General features: G+C 46.6%; 1 protein-coding gene across 2 annotated transcripts in view; it reads right to left on the reverse strand.

Moving 5' to 3' along the window:
- Positions 1–21910, reverse strand: part of MTMR14 (myotubularin related protein 14) — a 31316-nt gene that overhangs the window by 5459 nt on the left and 3947 nt on the right. For both annotated transcript variants that reach the window (XM_056501714.1, XM_056501712.1), the window contains exons 3-17: positions 21009–21117; positions 19930–20005; positions 19156–19216; positions 18487–18609; positions 17894–17967; positions 15073–15143; positions 14413–14487; positions 12004–12070; positions 10942–11027; positions 10622–10698; positions 10342–10378; positions 8818–8888; positions 8148–8197; positions 7795–7933; positions 4920–5096 (exon numbers count right to left, since the gene is read on the reverse strand). In XM_056501714.1, the coding sequence (XP_056357689.1) occupies positions 4920–5096; positions 7795–7933; positions 8148–8197; positions 8818–8888; positions 10342–10378; positions 10622–10698; positions 10942–11027; positions 12004–12070; positions 14413–14487; positions 15073–15143; positions 17894–17967; positions 18487–18609; positions 19156–19216; positions 19930–20005; positions 21009–21117 (1293 nt within the window). The remainder of the gene's footprint in view (positions 1–4919; positions 5097–7794; positions 7934–8147; positions 8198–8817; positions 8889–10341; positions 10379–10621; positions 10699–10941; positions 11028–12003; positions 12071–14412; positions 14488–15072; positions 15144–17893; positions 17968–18486; positions 18610–19155; positions 19217–19929; positions 20006–21008; positions 21118–21910) is intronic.

The following is a 21910-nucleotide window of genomic DNA, read 5'->3' on the forward strand; positions in this document are numbered from 1 at the left end:
AGAGTGAAGAGGAAGATGTCACCTCCCTGAGAGCCCAGCACAATCAGACAGGAAAAACAGGAATGTCACACATGGTGACACGAAATTGAGCTAGAGGAGCAAAGTGATCTGTAGGCAATAGGCTCGGGCTGAAAATAGGCAGAGTCCAGGATTCTGCCAGAAAAAAATTATGAACTGAGGACAGATTTGTAGTCAGATAGAAACAAAGGTTTGGAGAGGGCAAGCATGAAGGGCAGAGGAGGGCCTGGACTCTAGCAGAATCTCCAGGTGAAGAGTTCTGAGAGCAGAGTTCTGCAGCTCTTGCAAAGGGACAGTAGTATTTGGAGCCTGCTCAGGAGACTCTTCCCACACGGCAAGGCATGATCCAGGGCACCACGGACAGCAAAAATGTCCCTTTGCCCAAAATCATCAACTACACCAATCAGACAAGTCTGTGCTAAAGAAGATGAACAGAAAATTGTTTTTTGCTTTGGGTGTGTGGTCCCAGCTTCCGCTGCTGGTCACCTTCCATGGTTATCAGCTAAGATTAGACTGATCTTACACCACCTCTTGGAGGTGGATCAATCTCTTGATTTCTGCCATGGACAGGATGATAAAAGCCCTGTGTATCTTCCTGGGGTCTCCAACTCTGTCAAGCAGCTGTGCAAACTCTGTAAGGTTTCATCTAATGCAACAACACTGGGGTCTAGGAGTTCAAGGCAGTCAATTCTGTGTCTTGCCTCCAGGCAGCAGAACAAACACTTGTTGATTAACTAAATAAACTGACTGACTCTGCAGTGAGTCCAGGTAATTTCTTTCTTGGCCCACAGATCTGAGCCTGGCCAGCAGAGCTAAGATGTTGTGGCAGACCTTCCCCTCTATCCCCAAAGCCTTCTCAAGGGAGGCTCCTGAGGAAATGTCACAATCAATAAGCATCTTGAACAGCCTCAAGAGACAGCAGGGACCAAGCCTGGGAAGACACAGCACAGGAAATTTTGTGTTTGCACTGCAACAGCAGCAGAGCTTAAAAGCGGAGCTTGGCTTGAGACCAAGACTAGATGTCTGGGGTGACTGCACCCCAATGCAATCCAGTCAGTGCTAGAGGTGAAAGTCCTCCTGTAATTTCTACCCTGAATACTTCTTGTAAAGTCTTACTGGAGAGACCCCAAAAGAGCTTCAGTGAGGCCCTTGGAACAAGCTGGAACTGCTGGGACACCAGAAACAGTTCCCAAGTCTTTAAGAACAGCATGCCTGCAAGGCATGACAGCCATGCCAGAGGCTGGGTAGGAGCGAGGGCAGCACGGAGTCTCGGGAAGCTGCCGGACAACAGCAAAGCTGACATGGTTAGAGGAGATGAGATGCAGCCAGTCTTCAAGCTGCTGTCTCTGCCAAAGACATCTAATGGCAGACAGAAAAAGAATCAAAGTGAGCTTCACACACCCACCTCTTCAGGTCCACGAGTGGGAAGAAACTCCCTCAAAAGTGCAAGATTAACTAAATTAGATTAGCAAAACAGAGATGAGCTGCAAGCTGTTCCTTCACACAAGAAGGGACCTCTTGCAGGCCATAAACTGGCAGCTCCTAACCTGGAATGGTTCCTTTTAATTAGGTCAGTGCTTCCCATGCAACATGCTGCACAAGAAAGAGTATTTCAGAGCACATGGACACTCATTTGCCTGCCAGAGAAGAGTCAATACTGGAGGCAGAGCAACAGCCAGGGATCCTTCCCTTTCCTAATATGTAACTGAGACAAGTGCTAAGTGCCAACAGCTAGGCACCATCCTGCCCCGCGCTGCCCCCTGACATATTCCACATGTCAGGGAAGGACACCTGACATATTTCCACACACCTAGGGCTATTTGGGAAGCAGCTCATTGGCCAGCATACACTCTTCCCTCAAACCAAAGCATTAAGTAGGATCTGTATGTACAGGCAGACTGTGGCAACCTGAAGTAAAGGGCAGCCCTTCCCACCTTTGCGTGGGAAATGTTGGCAAGGAGTATGGCCCCCTGCCAAGAGCTGTGAGCCCTGGCTGAATCCCAGACAGTTATCTACAGGCTGGGACAGTGTCCGAGCAGCCTGCTCTCTGTGAGGACTATTTCTCATTGCAGCACATTGTCATGTGCCAGCCAGCAAGTCCATTTGGTAGCATGGTCATGCAATAACTCCAGAAAACACTCCTGTAAACAATTCCTTTCCTGCTGTGGTCACTACCCCAAGCTGTCACATTGCAGATACACCTTCTGAGTGAGGTGGCCATAAGGAGCAAGACACACAGTACACACACAGTCTTCTCACTACCAACAAAACACTCAAAGCCAAGGGGCAGCAGCTTCTCTGTCCCACTCTGCTCTTACTGCGCTCCCTCTAGACCCACAGCTGAGCCATCTGCAGCTCTTAAGTAAGGGAGTTCTCTGTGACTGCTGGTCAAAGCAGATCCTCTGCAATTTAACTCCTCCACATCTCAACTCTCTAGATCACAGTACTTTGGGTTTTGTTTAATTGACTTAGCAAAAGCACATTCAACCAAAGATTATCCAGCTGCTAATCCATATTAGTGCTATGTAGACATACGCTAAATCCCTGACACAGATACAGAATTTTTCTGCAGTGTCATAGGACACGTAGACTGGCTGGTGTCAAACGCAAATACAGGAAAAGGTTTGCAAACTGCAACCCCATCACATGCAGGGGGTTCAATCTGAGGCACGTTGACTGCCACACTCAGAGCTCTCTGTAGAACAAGCAGCACCTAGTTCTACTCTGCAAACAGTCTTATGCAAATATCTTCCTGTGTGTTTGTCCTCCGCAGATGTGATCTTACCATTATGTTGGAATAAGCTAGAAAGACTGATAGGAATTGCCTTTGTACTGCTTTGCCTAACAAGAACTATCCTGGGATTTACAGGTACCCAGGACCTCTGGATCAGAGCAAGATTCACAAGATGGGCTGGTAATGTGACAGAAGCAGCCTGTTGACATTGCCTGGCCAGGAGAGGGGCTTGACTCCTAATGTCTGACTGGGCATTTGTGACCCCTTTTTTTAGGACAGCTCAGTTCCCCACTCCTAGGCCCTGCTCATGTCTCCTGCTGACTTGCCTTTCTGTTCCCTCCAGAGCTTCCCTGCCTGCCAGCACCTGGATTGGGCTGTTGACCTGAACTACCTGAAGGATACCTGCTGGCATTTTACAAGCAACCATTTTAACCACTGCAGCAGTTGCGGAAAGTGTTTTGTTGCTATGGCCACACAAACAGAGGATTAGGAAGTCAAGTACAGTGATTTCTTAATTTCAAGAGCCTTGCGTGTTGACCTGCTAGCAGCACTGCAGGAATAAAGGTATTTTTGGCATCTTGATCAGTCTCTCCTGCTTTTCCATCTTAGTACCACAATTTTTCAGGAGGCGAAGAGACAGAATTTACCTCTTCCTTCCATCACAGTCCTCCACCCAAAATGAGACTCATTGTTTCCTTCAGGGTAGAAAATGGTGGATGAAGGTACTGGCTGAAGGTGTTATCTGCCAGACCAATTCAGACTACCAGAGTTGAAGCAGGGAGACCAAGGGCCAGTGGAAAGACAGAACCTCTTTCAGGAGAAAACATACCATACTTAGAACCCATAAGAGTGTCTGGTAAGGCAATCCTAACCCTCACTATGGTGCTCTTCTGTCTACTCCTGTTTCTCCCCTTTGCTCTTGCAGAGCAGTCTGGCTGAAGCATTACAAGCTGCTTACTCCCGAACACTGCTGCAAGTTTGCTACCAGCAAGCACTGAACAGCCTGTCAGGCCTTGGGAATGGCATGGGACCACACACAGGAATTGTGGCACTACCATTGTGAACAAAGCAGCTCCCAATACGTTTTCTTCCCAGTATTTTCTTCTCTTCTTGGGAGATTCTTTTCATTTTACAAAAAATACACAGAGGTGGGCCCCAGCAACAATTCAAACCCCTCCTACTGACTTCTTTCCCTGGGGAGAACAGTTAGTTACAAAAACTGTTACACACTGGGGTTTTTCTCTGGAATTGAGAGACACTTGTTAAGAAAGTCTTATAAATTTTCAAGGCTTTACTTTTGTTTGTCATTTCATTTTCCATAAGATGAGAGACTACTCAGATTTGGCTGGCGGTTGATTCAGAAAAAGAGTCATCAGAAAACCTGCAGAGGCTACATAAGCATTTGACACTGTTAACAGCAACCTCTTATCTCAGAGTCTCTTTATTCCATGTTGGCATAAACACATGGTATTTGCTCCACAGGCTCTGTTCTTTCTCCTCTAGGCCAGCTCACCGCTCGCCTCTGCCCTATTGCAGCGTCAAACTCCAGGAGGGTGCCTTTGTTGTGGTGTGAATTAGGCTGAGGTGCAGGGTCCCCACTCCCCAGCAGGAACACACAGCCTTCCAGGCAGAATCCTTTGTGCTGGCACAGTGCTCGCAGCTTGCTCCCAGCATATTCCTACCTCTGCTTGCCACCAGCACCCATTTTTTTCCAATATGCGTCATCAGGAGGGTCAGCAAGTGAAAAGGGGGACAGGATAGATGCAGAGTGAGGTCTGCTTGGTTTGAAAAGCTTCTCTCCCCAAACACCACAGCCATTTCAGACCCTGGTGAATGTGTTAGACAGAGAAAGTGTTGTGAGCTGCAAGCATGCAGGATGCAGAGATGCCAGAGCTCAGAGTTGAGGCATGCGCTGAGGACAGGCATAAGACAGCTGGCTGTTATCAGCACAGTTCCTCGCTCCTCTAGGGGCTCAGGCAGGAGCGTCTGGCTTTAACAGCCAGCACTTCAGACAACGCCAGACTACAGAGGAATAGGTCTCCCAATATATGTCCACAGATACAAACACAGGTGCTCCAGTGTTTCCAGAGTCACACAAGTGCAGCCCTGCACTCTCTTTACCAGACACTTACTTTGTTGAGAAATGCCTTGCTCCGTCCCATCTCACCTGGATCTGGGCACTTCTAGTGGGCTGCTTCCCATCCTCAGGAAGTTATCAGAATGGGTAGATGAGGAGGAGCTGGAGGACTTGATCTCAACCATCCCTGTGGAAGGCAGCCTGTCTTCAGACTGCTGTGCTCTGCTCCAGAGGACGGCTTGCGGTGACGATGCACAACTCTTCCTCCTGAGGGACAGAGGATGTGGGTGAGAAAAATTACTTTTTTATGTACTTCAGCTAAGAAGCCTTTCCACCACAGGCTGGAGTTTAGCCCAGCAGCTACAAGCTCTTGTTTCCACTGAACCCGCCCTCCTCCTTCCCAAGGAACCATGAGTCACGGGTAAACACTCAGGGAGGGGGTACACTGAGCTCAACCCATCTTAGCCCATTCTTTTATAGATCACCATCCACGTGACCTGGAAATCAGAGACGGGAGAATGCACCAGCCCACACACACACAGCGATTGCTTTGTTTAGTCTAGCAGTAAAAAATGCCTTGAGCAAGGGGCCTCCCAGCGGGGAAAGACCATTTCAATCTGCTCCAACTCCACAGTGTGTATCAGCTCAGGTGGGCGTTTGTGCGCACACCACCAGTGCTATTTTCCCTTTTAGCAATTCCCTTTGGGCACACTGACCACACTTCTGACCATGTGCTTATAGATGACAGTCACTCCAGATGTAGGTACACTTCAGTTCTCTTTCTTTCTATGTTGACAGCCCAAACTGCTCTGGCTTCTTTCCTAGCCAGCACATTCAGACTCAGTCATGACTCACTGTCCATCGGTGCATTGGGCCTTAGCTCACAGTACCATCCAACTACATGCCAAACAAGTACACATTTGGGACTAATTCACATCACTGCTGCTCCAGGTTCAGAAGATTTTCCTTCTTATGTCAGTTGTTTGATTTTTTTTCCCTGGGAAGAGTCCCAAGAATTTCTCCCCTTCCGAGACTATATTGAATTGGACAAAGACCTCCCTATGACAAAAGTAAAAAAGAAAAATTCTAAAGCAAACACACTCAAGGGGAAAAGATGTTACTCTTCCTAAAACATGGAAGGACATCTCAGCTTTGAGATCTCAAGCACTGTCAGCAAGTGCAGCTAAAGACAGGCTCATTGTATAGTGGAAAGTGCGATATCCTCTCTTCATTTCTTGAAGGGTGTCCACCCTCAAACATCACACCACAGCCTCTCTGAAGCTTTATTCATCTCATGTTATCATAGCTGCCAACATCTCCAAGTACAGCCTGCAGAAACAGGTCTGAACAGCTAAAAATCAAATGCCTATCCTTGCACAGAGACTGTGAGGCCACCTGTTTTCAGGGCAACACAACGAAGTGCATCCCCTCATGCTACGCACAGCCCAGCTCATCCAGCTTGTAGCATGCCCTATGTGTTCTCCAGACTACAGAGCCACAACAGCTTGCAGTATAACATCCATGACCAGTCTCCTCATGGAGCACTCATGTAAAGGCTCACAACCTTCCCCTTTCCCAAGCCCATGCCCCTCAGGCATGGCCCAAATCATCCCTGCGGAGCAGTTGCTAGCCCCAACACAGCCTGATGTCTCCCACAGAAATAAAGGCAACCCAGAGCTAGGAAACACACTGCAAAATTGAGCCTTGATCCACACAAGTGCAGCTATCTCCTCCAGTGTGCTCTAGTCACTCCACATCTTGTAAAAAGCACACAGAGGTTCCATGCAGTAGAATTGAGTCTGTATGTCCTGAGCACTCAAAGCAACATAAATGCTTCCAGTACCCTATGCTGCAGCCCTGCAAGTGGAAAGTTGTTCTCTATTTGATGCAGTTGCTTTGATGTGGATAGGTAGGCTCTGTGTATTAGAGGACTCTGTGTTGCTCACTTGGCAAAGAGTTTGGGACTCTCCATCTCCATCTTCTGATTCTGCAGGGATATTCTCCCTTCCCTTCTCAGCACTTTAAATTGAATACACAATTTAGAAAGGCTGCTGCCACTAGCATGGCTGCAAGCTCAGTCCCAGAGGATTTCAAATGCCTCCAGCACAACCCAGATTTAATTTAAAATAACTGCAATATAAAATAGCATCTCCACATGTGCTGAGGGAGAGGAGAGAAAAATTAAACTGAGAGGGGCAACCCTACAGCATGGCTCTGAAATACCCAAACAGCACCAGAAACTCCACAAGCAAGTCCAACACCTGCCCCAGAGCAGCAGAGTTGCCAGACACCTTCTCTGCTTCCAGTCACCTGGATCCCCAGGCAAGTCCTATGTGACCCTCTATCAAGAGGCAGTACTGAAAATTCTGTATTCTCCCCTGGAAATGTCTCTAAGCAGTGCTGCAGGCAGGAACCTGCTTTCAGCTCACATGCCTCATGCTAGTAGAGAAGCTAAAATTTAGAGGGAATTCTTGGCCACCCAGCCCAACTCTCACTAAGTGCAGATACTCCCCATGTATAACATCTTTCCTAAACTCTGATTAAGCTACATTTTAGGGCAGCTAAACCATCTCCACTTTTCCCTGGGGAGCCTGCTGTCAAATGTAATTTTTCTGGTAGTTTGAAACCATCTTTTAAAAGTAATGAAATCCTTTGTGGATGAAGTTTAACAGTGAAACTGGTGAAAATGAAACAAATGTGCTTTACTCTTATCTATGTACAAACTTAGAAGCATCCCTGCAGAAGCCTGACAGCCTTTTAACATGGGGTGGCCTCCAATTTTTGGAGCAGAAGCTCTAGAGTATAATTTGCAGCAAAGCTTCTGACAGCCAAATTCCTCTCCCCACTGTAAGGAATCCATGCTATAGAGAGCAGACCTGGAGGGCAAGACACTTCAGAAATACTTTTTCTATCAGGCCCAGAGCCAGCCCCTTTTGTTCATCCCACCAAGTGGTTATCTCCTCACCATGCTGCTTGAGCCTGTGCTCCTGCTGGCATCAGCTCCACTGCCTCATAGGTAAAACTCCCAGCTGCTCCAGGGGAGCTTTCCATCCCCAGGGAGAAGTCACTGCTCAGGCTTGTGGTGCTGCCTCGGTCTTTCTGCTCTAGAGAGAAGAAAACAGAGCTACCTGAAGACCAGCTTGGTTTCACTCACCTTCTCACCCTTTAAGCAATTCATTTCTCTGTGCCCTGTGTTCTTGCAAGGCCCCACAGACAGCACAACCATTTGGGGTCATCCTGAAGCTGGGAACCCAAGCCCATAAGCAATGAACCATTAGCAGCACCCAGGGGCACTTGATACTTGACAGCAGCACTCACTGAGCATGCAGATCTCTTCCAGGGTGAAGCCAGGTGGCAAACTCTTCCTTCTGGGGAAGGAAAGACAAAGTTACCTCAGGCACACTTCATGGCAATGTGGAAGCTAGCCATAGCCAGGTCTCTGTCACACACAGCATATCAGAGTGGGGTTTAGCTATGGAGGGGCAGAGGGGAGAGGATGGGCCACTGTCTGACTCCTAATAGCCCCAACCCAAACTCCCTATGCTTTGAGAAGGTGGTAATAGGCAACACTGCACATAATGTGCTTATTCAGAGCATCCAGGGTGGGCTTTGCTTCTTTCTGTCCCTCCTGAAATAAGAAGGGTTTATACTGGGTAGTCCATTAAAAACCAGCCACATCCCTGTGCCCACCAGTGCCTGATGGAGCTTGCTGTGCAGCCTACTTGAGCCAGAGCACACACCTCTGGGCTCATCTGTGCTAGATCAGCCACGGACAGTCATTAAGCACAGAGCACATTTCAGCATGGACAGTTTTTCAGAGCACAACGTGGCACCTCACAAGCCTCGGCCCCGTTTTGCAGCCTTCAGAGTGCAGAATAAATTAAAGAAAACTGGGCCAGGACACCAGGGCTTCCATCTCCCCAAAGAAGCAGCACTAACAAGCTCCCTGGCTCTGTAGCCCATGCAGCAGCAAGCACAGGCTCCTTACCTCTGTGACTTCAGAGCAGAGAACTCCTCAGAGGTGATGTGCTTCAGAAAATTGAAGCAGAAAAAGAAAATCTGAGCAAAGGAAAAGAAAAGAGCGGTTCAGGAATGAACCCGAGGCTCCATGCAGCCTCTTATCTTGGTGAGGAAGTGCTGGCAGTAAGGAGATAGCAAAAAATCTGCAGCTACCAGCCTCCAGTATGCCATGGGCTGTCACCATCCCATCCTGGGCCTTCTCTTCCATGTAAACTGCCCCTCTGCTCCCTGCCACAGAGAGGCCCAGAAAGGAAGGGGAACAAGGAGTCTTCTTATCAATGCCTTGCACACATGCTGCAAGCCCACAGCAGGTACCTATGCCATCGGTGCAGAATGGAATTGAGCTGGCAGCAGCTGCTTATATCCCAGGTAAGCAGCAAACCCAGCAGGACTTGCACAGTTAGAGCCACATGCTCCACCTCAGCAGCAGACCAATACCACATCTGGAAGCACGAGGTACCTACAGCATTTGTGGCCCCAGGCTCGTGCCCTGCCACACCCCAGTCTGCTCGGCATCATTCACCCCACTGTGCCTCTGCCACCTCACCCACCCATGAAGAGCTGTGCCCTTCTCCTGGGAGAAGTGGGGAGCAGGGAGTGCCAGAGGCAGCCAGGCACCTCCTCTCCTGCTGCAGCTACTGTCTCCACCCATGGCCAAGCAGGCACCAGAGCAGAGCTCTCAGGCTTGAGCCAGTAGAACTCCAGGAAAGGAACAAACAGGGAATGATACTTAATCTTTCAGGGGATTCTGTACCCCTGAAAGATGGAAAAGAGGCCAGGGCTCTGTCTCTGCTGTTTGAAGGCAGAAGACTCCTTAGTAAGTTGAGAGTTCAAGGAGAAGGGGAATAGCAACAGGATTAGACACCTCTTTTCTATTCAGAAATGATGGTGCACTGTACTGCAACTACAGTCAGAGCAATCTCTTTTTTTGCTGTGAAAGATTTTGAAGACAATTACTTACAATAACTTTAAGTGCGTCCCAGACCCATATGTGCACCCACAGTCACATCCCACCAAATTCACACACTGGAACCAGCATAAGCTGCTCCATGAGCCTGTGATGGCATGCAAGCCACATGCAGCTGCAGCATCCAGGCAGGAGGGCTGGCACTCAGGACAAGCACGTAAGACTATCCAGCTTTATTTTCAAGAAATCACACACCTTAAGAATCCTTCTCACTGCTGAGATGAACAGCAAGTCCTAGCACCCTCTGATGTGGGGCCTGAACACTAATGGCACAGGAGAGACACTGGCAGGAGTGACACCTCCCAACAAAACTGTAGCCTGAGAGAGAAGTAACCCCACAACTTATGCATCACAAAGTGACAGGGCAAGGCTCTTACCTCGTATTTCCAGTATCTGAAAAATCTTTTTAGAGCCCAGCCACACCCACTGATACTACCAGGAGCAGGCAGTGAATGCTTCTACCATAAACAGATATCATGAGAACACAAAGCATTGCTCAGCCACTGTCCCAGACCCAACACTCACCTCTTCTCCTTTACTGAGTCGATCGACTAACATGTGCCTGAAAAGAGAGCAAGGGAAGCTCAGTCACATGCCAGAACCAGCACAAGAATATAAGCTGTCAAGAACAGCCAGATGCCTGAGCCCTCAGGTGAAAAAAAAGGCACCAGCCCTTCTTGTCCCAGGTCATTGGGAGCTGCTCAGATATAAATCTTTGGCTGTGAACAAATATCAAAGATAACCCCTCCAGGCTTCTCCCCTGTTGCACAGGGATGCACATGCAAGTAAAACTTATCATGCCTACCCAAAAAGAAACCAGTCATAGGCCACTGTCAGGTAGAGGATCTCAGATGGCTCCAGAGATGTGTGGATCAGCCCATCCTGCAAAGCAAATGACACAGCCTTCAGGCAGCAGCCATGGGGACTAAACTTGGGAATTCAGGATCTGCTGAAAACTGTCACAGTGATCCAGGGTGCCCATCTTCCTCTTTCTCTTCCTGCCTGTGACAGCATGTCCGAAGGAACACTAGGAACATTAACAGCTCCACCACCACTTCCTGGTGACAGTCACTCACCCTCCAAGCAATCAGCCCCAGAAACAGAGGAGGTGAGCCAGGTACTCACAGCCCATAAGGAGAGGCGCAGTAAGGAGATGAAGAGAGGTGTTCGATCCCAGCCCGATATACAGTGCACCAGGAGCCCGCTGTCATCTGTTCCAGGGGTAGGAAGGAGAAGGAAAAAAAAGATGTTGCAACAAGAGCAATAACTTCTTTATAGCAAATCTGTAGAGACAAGCTACTCTCTGGACCCATAGCCCAGCCTCAAGAGCAGAGCTCAGCCAGAACATTCTGTCTTAAATACAGCAGCCAACAAATTGCTCAGAGTGTCCTGAGTTGTCAGCAGCACTAGCTGATGTGCTGTCCTGGTCCTGACAGCTGCTCAGGACACAGAGTCATTAGGTATGAACATCACTTTACTATCCTGAACATGCACCTACCCAGCTGTAACCCACTATCACAATCTATTCCTATATTGGTGAGAAAACAGCTCCAACTGAATACTTTTTCAGACTCACTAACCTTCCTGCTGCATATCAAGCAGAGGCACACTCAAGGCACAAATCCTACACCCTACAGAAAACCTGCAGTGTGTTCCAACACAGCTACTGCAGGAGAGTATAGCTGGCCATGCTGCCAGAGCCAGCCATGGCTCCATCCATCAGTGCTAGGTCACAGTGCTCAGAGGGAATGGGATACCACACAGGGCAACAGACACTCTTCAAAGAGTTGGGGTGTCTGTGATGAAAGGGGGTGGGAAGGGACTCTTAAATGAGATCCTGTGTTGGGGAGACAAAACACAGGTAACCAGCAAAACAAAAGCAAGAGTCAAAAAGCAAAGACACAATGTCCCTTCTCTTCAGGTTTGAAGTAGTAAAACAATAGGCTAAGTTTTAAGATATCCCCTAATATTCAGGAAGAAAGGTTTTTCAAGGAATCAGCAAGTCCCTCTCTAAGAGGGGAGATGGAGTTCTGAGATGCTAGGACCATCACCCTGTTTTGAAGGGAAAGAATTAAAAGTGACTTCTGTATTGGGAGTTGATCCACAGTGGCACTAATACCATCAGCTGTTCTTCCAGGGACAGTGACTTCTCCAGTTACACTGCTTAGTGCAAGGAGTTTGCCTTACCATCACTATTGATAATAGAGATCAGCAGCTTCAGGTAGTTCTGTGTCTGTTGTACGAGGTCCCAGCTCTGCAGAAAGAGGAATGCTGATGGTAAGGGTCTGCCCACAGCAAGATGCTGCTCTGCAGTTCAGAGCTGCTCTATCCAGAAAAGCAGCAAAGCAGAAATAAACATGCAGCCATTCCTCAAAGTGGCAGACTTCCCCTTTGTATCAAGCCCCCATCCTCTGCAAAAGTCACTCTGGGAGAAGATACCAGGTAGCCAAATAAAACAGTAAAAGGCTATCTCTACACTCTTCCTGGCTGGCAGAGGAGCTGTTCTGCCTGCAGCCCCAGAGCTGCAAGCAGCCCATGCTCAGAGAGGCAGCAAACACTTGCAGAGCTGACCCAGTTCTGCACACGTGCACTTTAGCAAGAGGCTGAGCCACATTCCAGCCACGTGTGCAATGCCAGCAGCACGATGGGATGCGCAGGCGAAGGCCAGCGGCCTGTTCCCACAAACCAAGCGCTTTGCTCAAAACTCTGTGGGCCTTAAAAATGTCCCTAGCAGGGTCATGGTACAGGGCTGACCCTCACCCACCCTCCAGACAGGCACTAGACTTCCTCAGTAACCACCAAATAGCAGCAGAACTACAGAAGGGCTCTGAACTCAGAGAACTCCAGTACTACAGGACATACAGGTGAAGAACTTCAGAGCAAGCCCAAGCTTGTCACTTCACCATCACTGTCATGAGCAGATGCAGGGAATTTCAGTGGTTTAATCAGAATCAGGACTAGCTCAAGGGAAATAAGACAGCACTGGCAAGGAAAAAGCAGAGTGGGACACATTTCATGGCAGAAATGTTAGTGGTGTAAGTGACATGTGACACAACACCAGAACCCTCGCTGTGTGCTTGCATGTGTGCACATCTGTGTGTAACCACACTGAAGACTAGTGTCAGACAAAGAATATATTGCTCAGCTATAAAGCCTGCAGAGCCACAAAACAGTAGGGAAACGGGGAACACAGTCAGCCTGCAGCAGAAAAACACATAATTACAAAATCTTTTATCTGCCCAATTCAATCCATCTTCTGCTTATTTTAGAAGGCATCATCCAATTATCCAGCCTGATCTCTCTACATCACGAAGAAGAAAGTTTTCTTCAGTTGCCCCAAGTAAAGCCTGAAGCTTGCACTTGGCAACATCTTTGCCCAGAGAAGCATCTCAAATAGGGGTGACAGCTCATTACTCCTTTGGCAGCATGTTCCAGCAGATTATCCTCAAAAATAACATCCAAGACTTCTTTTCCTTATCTGAAGGCCTGATTTCAGATGCAGATATTGCTTCCTGTGCAGCTCTTCTTTCCCAGATTGAAGAGTGCTTTAGAATTACTATTTTCTCCCTACAAATGCACTTACACATTAATCAAGTCAACCCTCCATCACCTTAGTGATTAGCTAAATAGACTGAGAGTTTTGAGTGAAGCATGTTCTCCAGGTCTCAAATAATTTCTGCATCTATTTATTACACCCTCTTCAATTTTTAATATCCTTTTTAAAATACTGGCTGCTCAGTATTCTAGTGAACAAGTTTCTAGCCATACACAAGCTACAGTTCTATTAGTTCTGCTTCAACTTTTCTGTGATTCTGCTTATGCTGGCACTTAAACAGTATTTACATCATTGACAACACTGGCCCAGCACAGGGAGCTCTCTGCTAGTTCCGTGGTGCTTCCAGCCACAGGGCACAGTAATGTGACATGCTCCAGCACAGTCAATGCCCACAAAATCTGGTAGATCCACTGATGTGTGAAATGGAGCATACTAATCACTAGTATAAGGTGATACTCCCTGGTGTGAGCAAAGGTAGACTCTGAAGCTTGAGCAAACAGAAGAGCTCAATTATTGTTTGCCATGCTGTCCTTAATAAGGAGTGGAGACCTGCCATGGTCAGCTGTGATTCTCTGCTTCTCTCGCAGAGGAATGGACCCTGCATACCCATGAAGAAGGTGCCCAGTCCCTCAGCTCTGCTCACAGAGGAGAAGGCTGACTTCTCTCAAGACTTCTCACAGCCAAGGCAGTCTGCCCAGGGCAGGCTCATGTCAAGCTGAGACTGAGAACAGGTAATACTGCTGTTTCCTGTCTTGTTCCTTACCTTTGTTAGCAACCTATCTCCCTAATGGATTGCAAATTTTCAAAAGCTACAGAAGAAGGTTTGACTTTACAGTCAGCTGCCTCAGGGCACAGCAAGCCACAGAGTTTTTGGGTACAGGATTTCCACTGCTGTTCTGAACTGTCAAGCAGCCTTGCTCCCACTGGGATGCTATGAAGTGAGCCAGATTACAGCAATAGGAGCAAGTCAGATTTCAAATCTCTCCTGATCCTTCCTGAATACATCCCTGACCTCCCACAGAGACACCCATTTTGCTCACCTGGTACTCACTCCAATCAATATTCAGAGATTGGGTCAGAGACACTGGGATACTTAATGGAGCATCTACATAGTCCTGTAAAATACCCAAATGCAGCTGGTCAGAGAAAAGTCATGACTTGAAGGCAGTGAGTTCCAGAAAAAAACAAGACAACAAATGCCAAAGTGCATGAGAAGAAAACACCTCAGCAAAGCATCTCTGGATGCAAAATCCTGAAGATGTAAGAACAAACTCAGACTCTTGGAAAGACTAATGGACAAGAGGAGCTTTTATGTGCTCCCAACAGTGAAAGCTGGGCATATTAGTCTCTGAATTTCTGTAAGACTGTGCCACTCAACCATCTCCCTAGTAGGAGACAGAATATGAAGAAAGAACTGAGAACCAAGGCTATCAATAAGGTCAGAATTCAAAACTGGGAGCAACCCATACCTTCCATGAGAGGTCAAGTATCCTAGACTTCAGGATAATGATTAATTTATTTTACATATGAATTTTACAATCAATAGTTTAATGCATTCCCTATCTGTTTTGTTTGTCCTGTTGTTTTCCTTTTTGTGATCAGAAATAGGCATATGACATAGACACTGTCACTGAGGAATTGGGAGGCAAGACTTAAGCCCAGTAAAACAGACAGCTCTCCACTTTGTAACATTCATGTACCTGTTTCCAGTTAAATATGAGACCTTCAGCTGTATAATCCCGGTCTTTGTAGTCCTTAAAAAATTCACAGCCTGCAAGAAAAGAATGTAATGAACAACGATTCAGCTAACTGGTATCTAACAAGTGAAGTGCCCTGTGGGACTAGGAGTGCTGGCAGCCCCAGGCTCCAGAAATCCAAACCAATCAAAACTGCTGCTTGTGGGAAGAGAAGAGCAGTAATCCTCAGTACACTGTGCAGCACGGCCTCCAGCAACAACAGCCCAGGGCACTTAGCAGTACAGACACTCACACAGCAAAGGGCAAACTCCAAACACAGCAAATGGGGAGCTTGAGGGACTGATTGAATTTTTTCCAGAACAAAAGGTTTCACCAAGGAGCTACGTTTTGCAGGGCCATGGACTTTTGCACAGATCTAAGGCACCAGCTTGACATGCTGAGTGAGAAGGAACCACCAAAAGAAGGTGTTGGCAGAGCCCTGGGGAAAGCCAGCTTTCACAGGACATCTGCTGCAGGTAACAAGAAAGGGCTGTCAGAGGTGGCTTCATTTCTCTCACATTTAGGTCTTCTCTTTCAAACATGGGATTTATTTCATCTGAAGGAAGGGGGTACATAACCACTTCCAAGCTGTCCCCCAAGCCCTCCCCTCCTGAAGTGTGTCCTTTGGCTCAGCTCTTCTCAAACAACTATTTGAAGTCTCTGCTGCAAGCTGCAGGCACTTAGTCACAGCTGAACAGCACCATTAGCACTGCAGCTACCTGCAGGCTGCACAAAACACCTCTCCCAGTGTGCTGTGTACACCTCAGCAGTGCCACTGTGCCCACACCACCCCAGCATCCCTGTGCCAGGCACAGAAGATGGGGACAGACTCCCACCCTGCAGGTCACAAGTAACTTCAGTGGAAAAAAAACCAAGAAAAGAATATTTGTGCAAGGACAGGACTAATCCTCAAATATGCAGTCAGGAACGCAGTCTGTCAGTTGAGATTTAATTCCAATTAAACAACAGCATCATGCAAAGAATTGGGGATTATGACATAAGTGTTGGCATCCACAAATACCAAAAGCTTCTACAGATATCCCATTTTAACTCAAGTTTTCATTCCAGACAGTTCTTACTCTTCACTTGGTAGAATTAGTCTGGATGGCTGATCCCAAAGAGTGATGGTGAAGGGAGTTAAATCCAATTGGTGTCTGGTCCCCAGGTTTTGTAGTGTTCCCCAGGGTTCAGTACTGGGGTCAGACCTGTTTAGTATCTTTACTGATGATCTGGATAAGGGGATCAAGTGCACCCTCAGCAAGGAGTGGAGTCACCAGCCCTGGAGGTATTTAAAAGACAAGTAGATGTGGCATCCGGGGACATGGTTTAATAGGAGACTGGGCAGTGCTGAGTTAATGATTAGACTCAATGATCTTAAAGGTCTTTTCCAAACAATTCTGTGACTCTGTTTGGACACTGCCTTGCTCACCTAAGGCGACAGGATCTCAGAATAACTTCAGAAACAAATTACAAAACAGAAACTCCTTCAGTGCAACCCTGGAAACATCAATAAGAATGTATCACGGCATTTGGCCAGTCACTAGAGAGGTTGCCGATCCTTAGATGTGTATGTCTTAGATTTAACAGAATGACAACATTCCCCCATGGACCAGCACTGCTGAAATCAGGCAACATCTGCAGGGAGTATTTGCAGTTTTATAAGGTTTATCTCTAGCATGGCAGTGAAGAGCTGCTAAAGAAAGCAGCTGTCCCAGAGGGCAGAAGAGGTGGGACCATCACTGAATAATATTGCTTACCATATTCAGATCCCCATACAGAAACAACTCTGCAGTTTAACTCTATAGTCACTTCTTCATTCCTTACAGCCCTACAGAAGATCTGTGTACACAGTCCTTCTCATGTTCCAAGTCAGGTGACGTGTGCAGCAACAATACATATCTGTGCTATGTACTACAGAAACCAGCAATACTCTTATTTCTGTACACTGTGGCAACCTGCATGGCAAACTCGATAGAAATCTTCATGCAGCCTCTCTGAATTGTCACTAATTTCTGTATAAAAGGAAATACACCTTTAAAAAATGTTTAAGAGCAATGACTAGCAATCAAGGAAAAGTCTGGGTCTGGATCATCCACCAGAGTTTTGATGGGTTTTGGCTTTTTCCCCTCTCCCTCTCTTTGTGCTCTAGGGAGAAAGATGAGTCTGCAGTCAGACCTCAAGCACAGCAGCCTCACATCTGATCCTGTCGCCAAGCCTGACATCAGCAGGCAGGCAGCAATATTCAGTTCATCTGTAAGAGTGCAAGTGACCCAGCAGTGGTTGCTAGGCACAGGGATGGATATAGCCAGGGAGACAGCCTCTATCATACACTGAGGCTCAGGTGAACTGTTCTGCAAACACTGAGCATTTCTTACAGTGGAGCTCCAGAAGACTAGACTAGAAATTACCCTTAAGAATTGGGTTTTTACATAACAAGAGAACAAGATACATATTTTGCATCAGGTAGTAGTTTGGAGTTGCAGAGGTGTCAAAGGCCACCTTAAGCAGTTCCACCTCTGGGACTTTTACTCCGTGCTTGAATTAATAAGGACTGCTGAGAAATTATTTTGCCACCTCAAAGAGTGCCTAATGCTGACTCACACTGACAGAACATCCAGGTTCATTGCACTGTTCCCAGTTTAAAGAAGTTTTTCTCCAGAGGAAACATAGGAAACATTCAGCAAGTCATAGTCATTTACATATACACACACAGAGTTATTTCTCAGTCCCCAGAAACGGATTGTCACCTGTCCCTTGTGAATCCCTCTGGACATCATTTCTGTACCTGGATATGGGATGGAGAGAAGAGTGAAATCAGCGTAACGTTGAGCTTTGTCCACCTTCTCAGAAGACGTCACACTGCACAGGACAAGAGGAAAACAGCAGGTATTTACAGAGTGCTCTTTGCACAAACATCAGCACCTAAAAAATACCTGTTGCATCTCCCTGTGCTATGACTTGATTCAGCAGGGGCAGAACTTACTCAACACTTCCACATAAATAAGTACAGCCCAAAATCACAAAAGCTTTTCTCTGAGGTAAGCAGGAGAAACATCTCCCTCTGTTCCTATGCACAGAGGGCTCCTATGCTGTCTCTGTTCTGAAGGGATGACTGCCTCATTACTATAAGCTCTACAGGGAAAAAGCCACTCAGACTGCAGAAGACAGATTAAAGCAGTTATGTTGCCCATTGATACAGTTTTCTAAGGCCTAAAACCCTGGGGTTTTCTTTACAACATCAACTAACCTATCCTGCTGTAGAATTCTTCCAGGGACTGCTCCCAGGATGCTGAGTGCACACTTGACAGCAATTCCCATGTAAGGGCTACTCTCACTGCAAACCAAAGCCTGCACAAAAACAAATGAACACAGACTCACTTCAAGCCAAATTTCACCTTCTTGTTTTCCACCATCAGGTCACAGATGTATCGGACAGACAGGTATCGAAGCAGCTTGATGTCGTGCCCTCTGACCTTGTCAAACAGCTGGGTATCTGCATTTCTGCAAGACAGAACAAGGCATCAAGGTGAGCACGGAAGACTGACCAAGATGAGAGTCTGATTCTTCCCAGCTGAGCCACAGTTCTTCCCTGAACCACTTCTAGCCATAAGCAGCACAGCACAAGCCTTGTCTCCACAGGTCTGACTCAGACTCTGCAAACTGACACTGCAAGCTTTGTGCTCATGGTGCCTTCCCACATCTCACTCCATTTTGCAACAAACATATAACACACAATTTCTACAGCCTGGAGATGTACTTTTTGATGAAGTAAACACAGCCTTGTCCTTCAAATACCTTTTTTAATGGCTCTCATATTCCTATCTCTAGCCCTTCCCAATAGATTAGCAGGCTTCAGCTACACTAGGTTCAGCCAGCCATCAATACTGAAGACTCTTTTCCAAAAGCAAGGAAAATAAGACTCTGAGCCTGGTGATGGGTCTAAAGCCTATGTCCAAAACCCAAACTAGAAAAGAGCAGAGCTGAGTGGCTGAGCCAGTCAGGTTTTGTCCAAATTCCCTCTTCCTCATCCCAATGATGCATACAAACCTAAGCGCAGAGTCTTCCTCAGAAATGTCTTCTGCATCTGCCCAAGCATCATCAGAACCACCTGCAAGAAAGGCATTGAGAATTGAAGCTTTTGTAAACCAACTTGTTCCCCAATCTGACAAGATATGTACACAAAATAAAGGTCATGTTTTGGTGCCTTCTCTTTGCACTTAAGTGTGGTACCCCACATTTCCTCTTCCTGGAAGTTTTGTTTTCTAATGTAGCCCACTCCTTCCTTGTCATTGCAAAGTACCTGGGCAGGTCAAACCCATGACTGACAGCCAGAGGACACCTCAAAAATGGTATGCAGTGCTTTTTTAAGCCAAGCTTCGGCTCCTACACTGCAGATACCCACTACTCCCCTGAAGAGCTTTCCCTGGAGTCCAGTATATCTCATCATTAGTAGCACTGATTCCCAATGATTAGTCAAGAAACAGCAAGTTCTAATCCTCTTTGCTCCATTATTCCCATCTCCAGTGTTTGGGAATTGGAACCCTGAATCCTTTGGGATGCCTTTATTTGCCTACATGTTTCCTGTAACTCACATTTCAAGCTCTTTTGTCACTGAGGTTCTTATGAGCTGTGGCACTGTAGCACAGTGTTTGGAAAGAGGGCACAAGGTTTCAGTCTTTGCCCTGTTATGCTAAGTCTGATACAAGCAGCCTATGCTAGAGCTCTCACTTGTCTTGGAAGAGCTTGGCCTCATGTGTAGGTCTCTGTGCCAGCACTGACCAGCCTTACCATGCAGACAGTGACAAGTGGCTCCTCACTCACCAGAGAAGATATAGTTGTAGCCAGTGCGCCCATAGAGCTCTCCCCAGCCGGCCAGTGTTGCTGATCTGCAAATATGCTGGAGGAAGATTTTTTTATTAATCACACAGGCTCCAGGAGTCTTTCCCGTATCATACCTATTTGCTGTCAGGTTACACAGCAAGGGTTGGTACCTACAGCTATCACCTCTCAGCTGTCTGCCCTGCAACCCTGGTCCAGATTCAGTTCTCCAAACACAGCAAACTCCCAAGTGCCTTTATCTGTAGCTAGTTTTTAAATCATATTTTCAGTTTGGCAGTTCCTGCCAAGTTAGCAACACCTGCTCTGTTAACACCCTGCTTGAGCCTTATTTCCACATTCCTCTGGATGAGATTATGGATGGTCCCAAGACAACTCTGGGCAGTTCACTCCGGCAGAAAAAGGTCAACAGATGCAGCCCACGATGGCTTCAGTCCAGATAGATTAAAATTGTTACAGGTATGATTTTGCTATTCATTTCTAAATTCGTTCATTTCTAAATTCAGCTAAGAAATCTGAATTAAGCTACTTAAATTCTAAATTAGACTATTCCTAAAGGACTTCTACGCAGTTTAAGTAATTCACATAAAAATGAATCCAATTTCAATTTTTTACAGATCCCCTTGCAGACAAGCCCACACATTCATAAGACCATTTATGCAATCTTGCCTCCCGAGGGAACAGACAAAGGAAACTTCTCTGGAGAAAGGAAATTTACTCAAAGGGAGCTGCTGGGAAGAGCAAGGGACAAACAGGGACAATAATTATCTTTCCCCTCTGAAACACCAAATATCTTAAGGACTTCAGAAGGGACATAAATAAGAGAAAAAAATTTAGCTCTTTGGTGCAAGGCTCATGACTTGGTGAGGGAGAACAGCCTGAAGTGCCCACAGACAACTTACGCAGCCTAGGTAGCAAATGCTACCTGCTACTACAGGCTGCCTGCTTGTACCTAAGCACAGATTTTTACACCATTTGGAAAAGTGACAAGTGACTTGCACAATTCAAATGGCAAAGAGAAAGGTAATTTTCTCAGTAGAGACAGGTAACCCATGAAGCCTTACCTTTCCCTTGTACAGAATGACTGGGCAAACAAAGCGTCCTCTACACCTGGCCATCTTACTCCGGTTGATGAGGTCCTGCAGTTTGCCAACCTGCACATTGCTCTCACACCTAGTGGGAAGAGATTCAGGTCAGTACACAGAGCATCTTCTCACACTTCTTTCAGCAAAGCCACCACAGACACTCTGGGCTGTAATCTCATCCTCTTCCCTAGAAGTCAGCTCTGAAGTTAGCAAGCATGAAGACACTTCTTTGAAAATTGCTTCTGCTGCTGTACAACACATTTGGACACTTGTCTGACTCCTTTTTTTTATTTTGAAAGATCAAAAGAAAGTGTGTGACAGCACCATCAGGAACTGGCAATATGAGCACCATCAGTAGGGTCTGCCACAGACTAACATGTGGATTACTAGGGAAGGACAGAGAGTGTCTACAAAAATAAATGTTCTGTTTTCTTCCCTATCACCTTTCCATTAAAAAGCAGCTAAACACTACCATCACAGTGAATTCACTATCAGAGTGATAGTTTTGCAAGAAAAAAAGAAATATAATAGAAAATCAAATCTTGAACACCCCATGATCCTCAAGCATTTGTGTTGCCAGGTAATTAAACAACTAAATCAGCTAGTGGGTTGAGCAGAATACTTAGATTAATGTCAGCTACATCTGCACAACTACATTTTATTTGGTTTTCTTGTCGAAATTAAAATGGAATTGTTTCATACTGGGAGACATTTTGGAAACATGTTAAAATTGCTCCAGTTTGTCCAAATATCAGCTCACATTTGACAGGAATCCAAACTCACTCCTGAACTACACAGTCCTCCAGGAGAAACTGTCAATGCAGAGAGGACTAGAGCTGGAATTGGAGAAGCATCCAGAGTGATATATTAGAAACTAGGCG

This window comes from Oenanthe melanoleuca, chromosome 12 (genome assembly GCF_029582105.1).
Source record: "Oenanthe melanoleuca isolate GR-GAL-2019-014 chromosome 12, OMel1.0, whole genome shotgun sequence".
Classification (NCBI taxonomy): Eukaryota; Metazoa; Chordata; class Aves; order Passeriformes; family Muscicapidae; genus Oenanthe; species Oenanthe melanoleuca.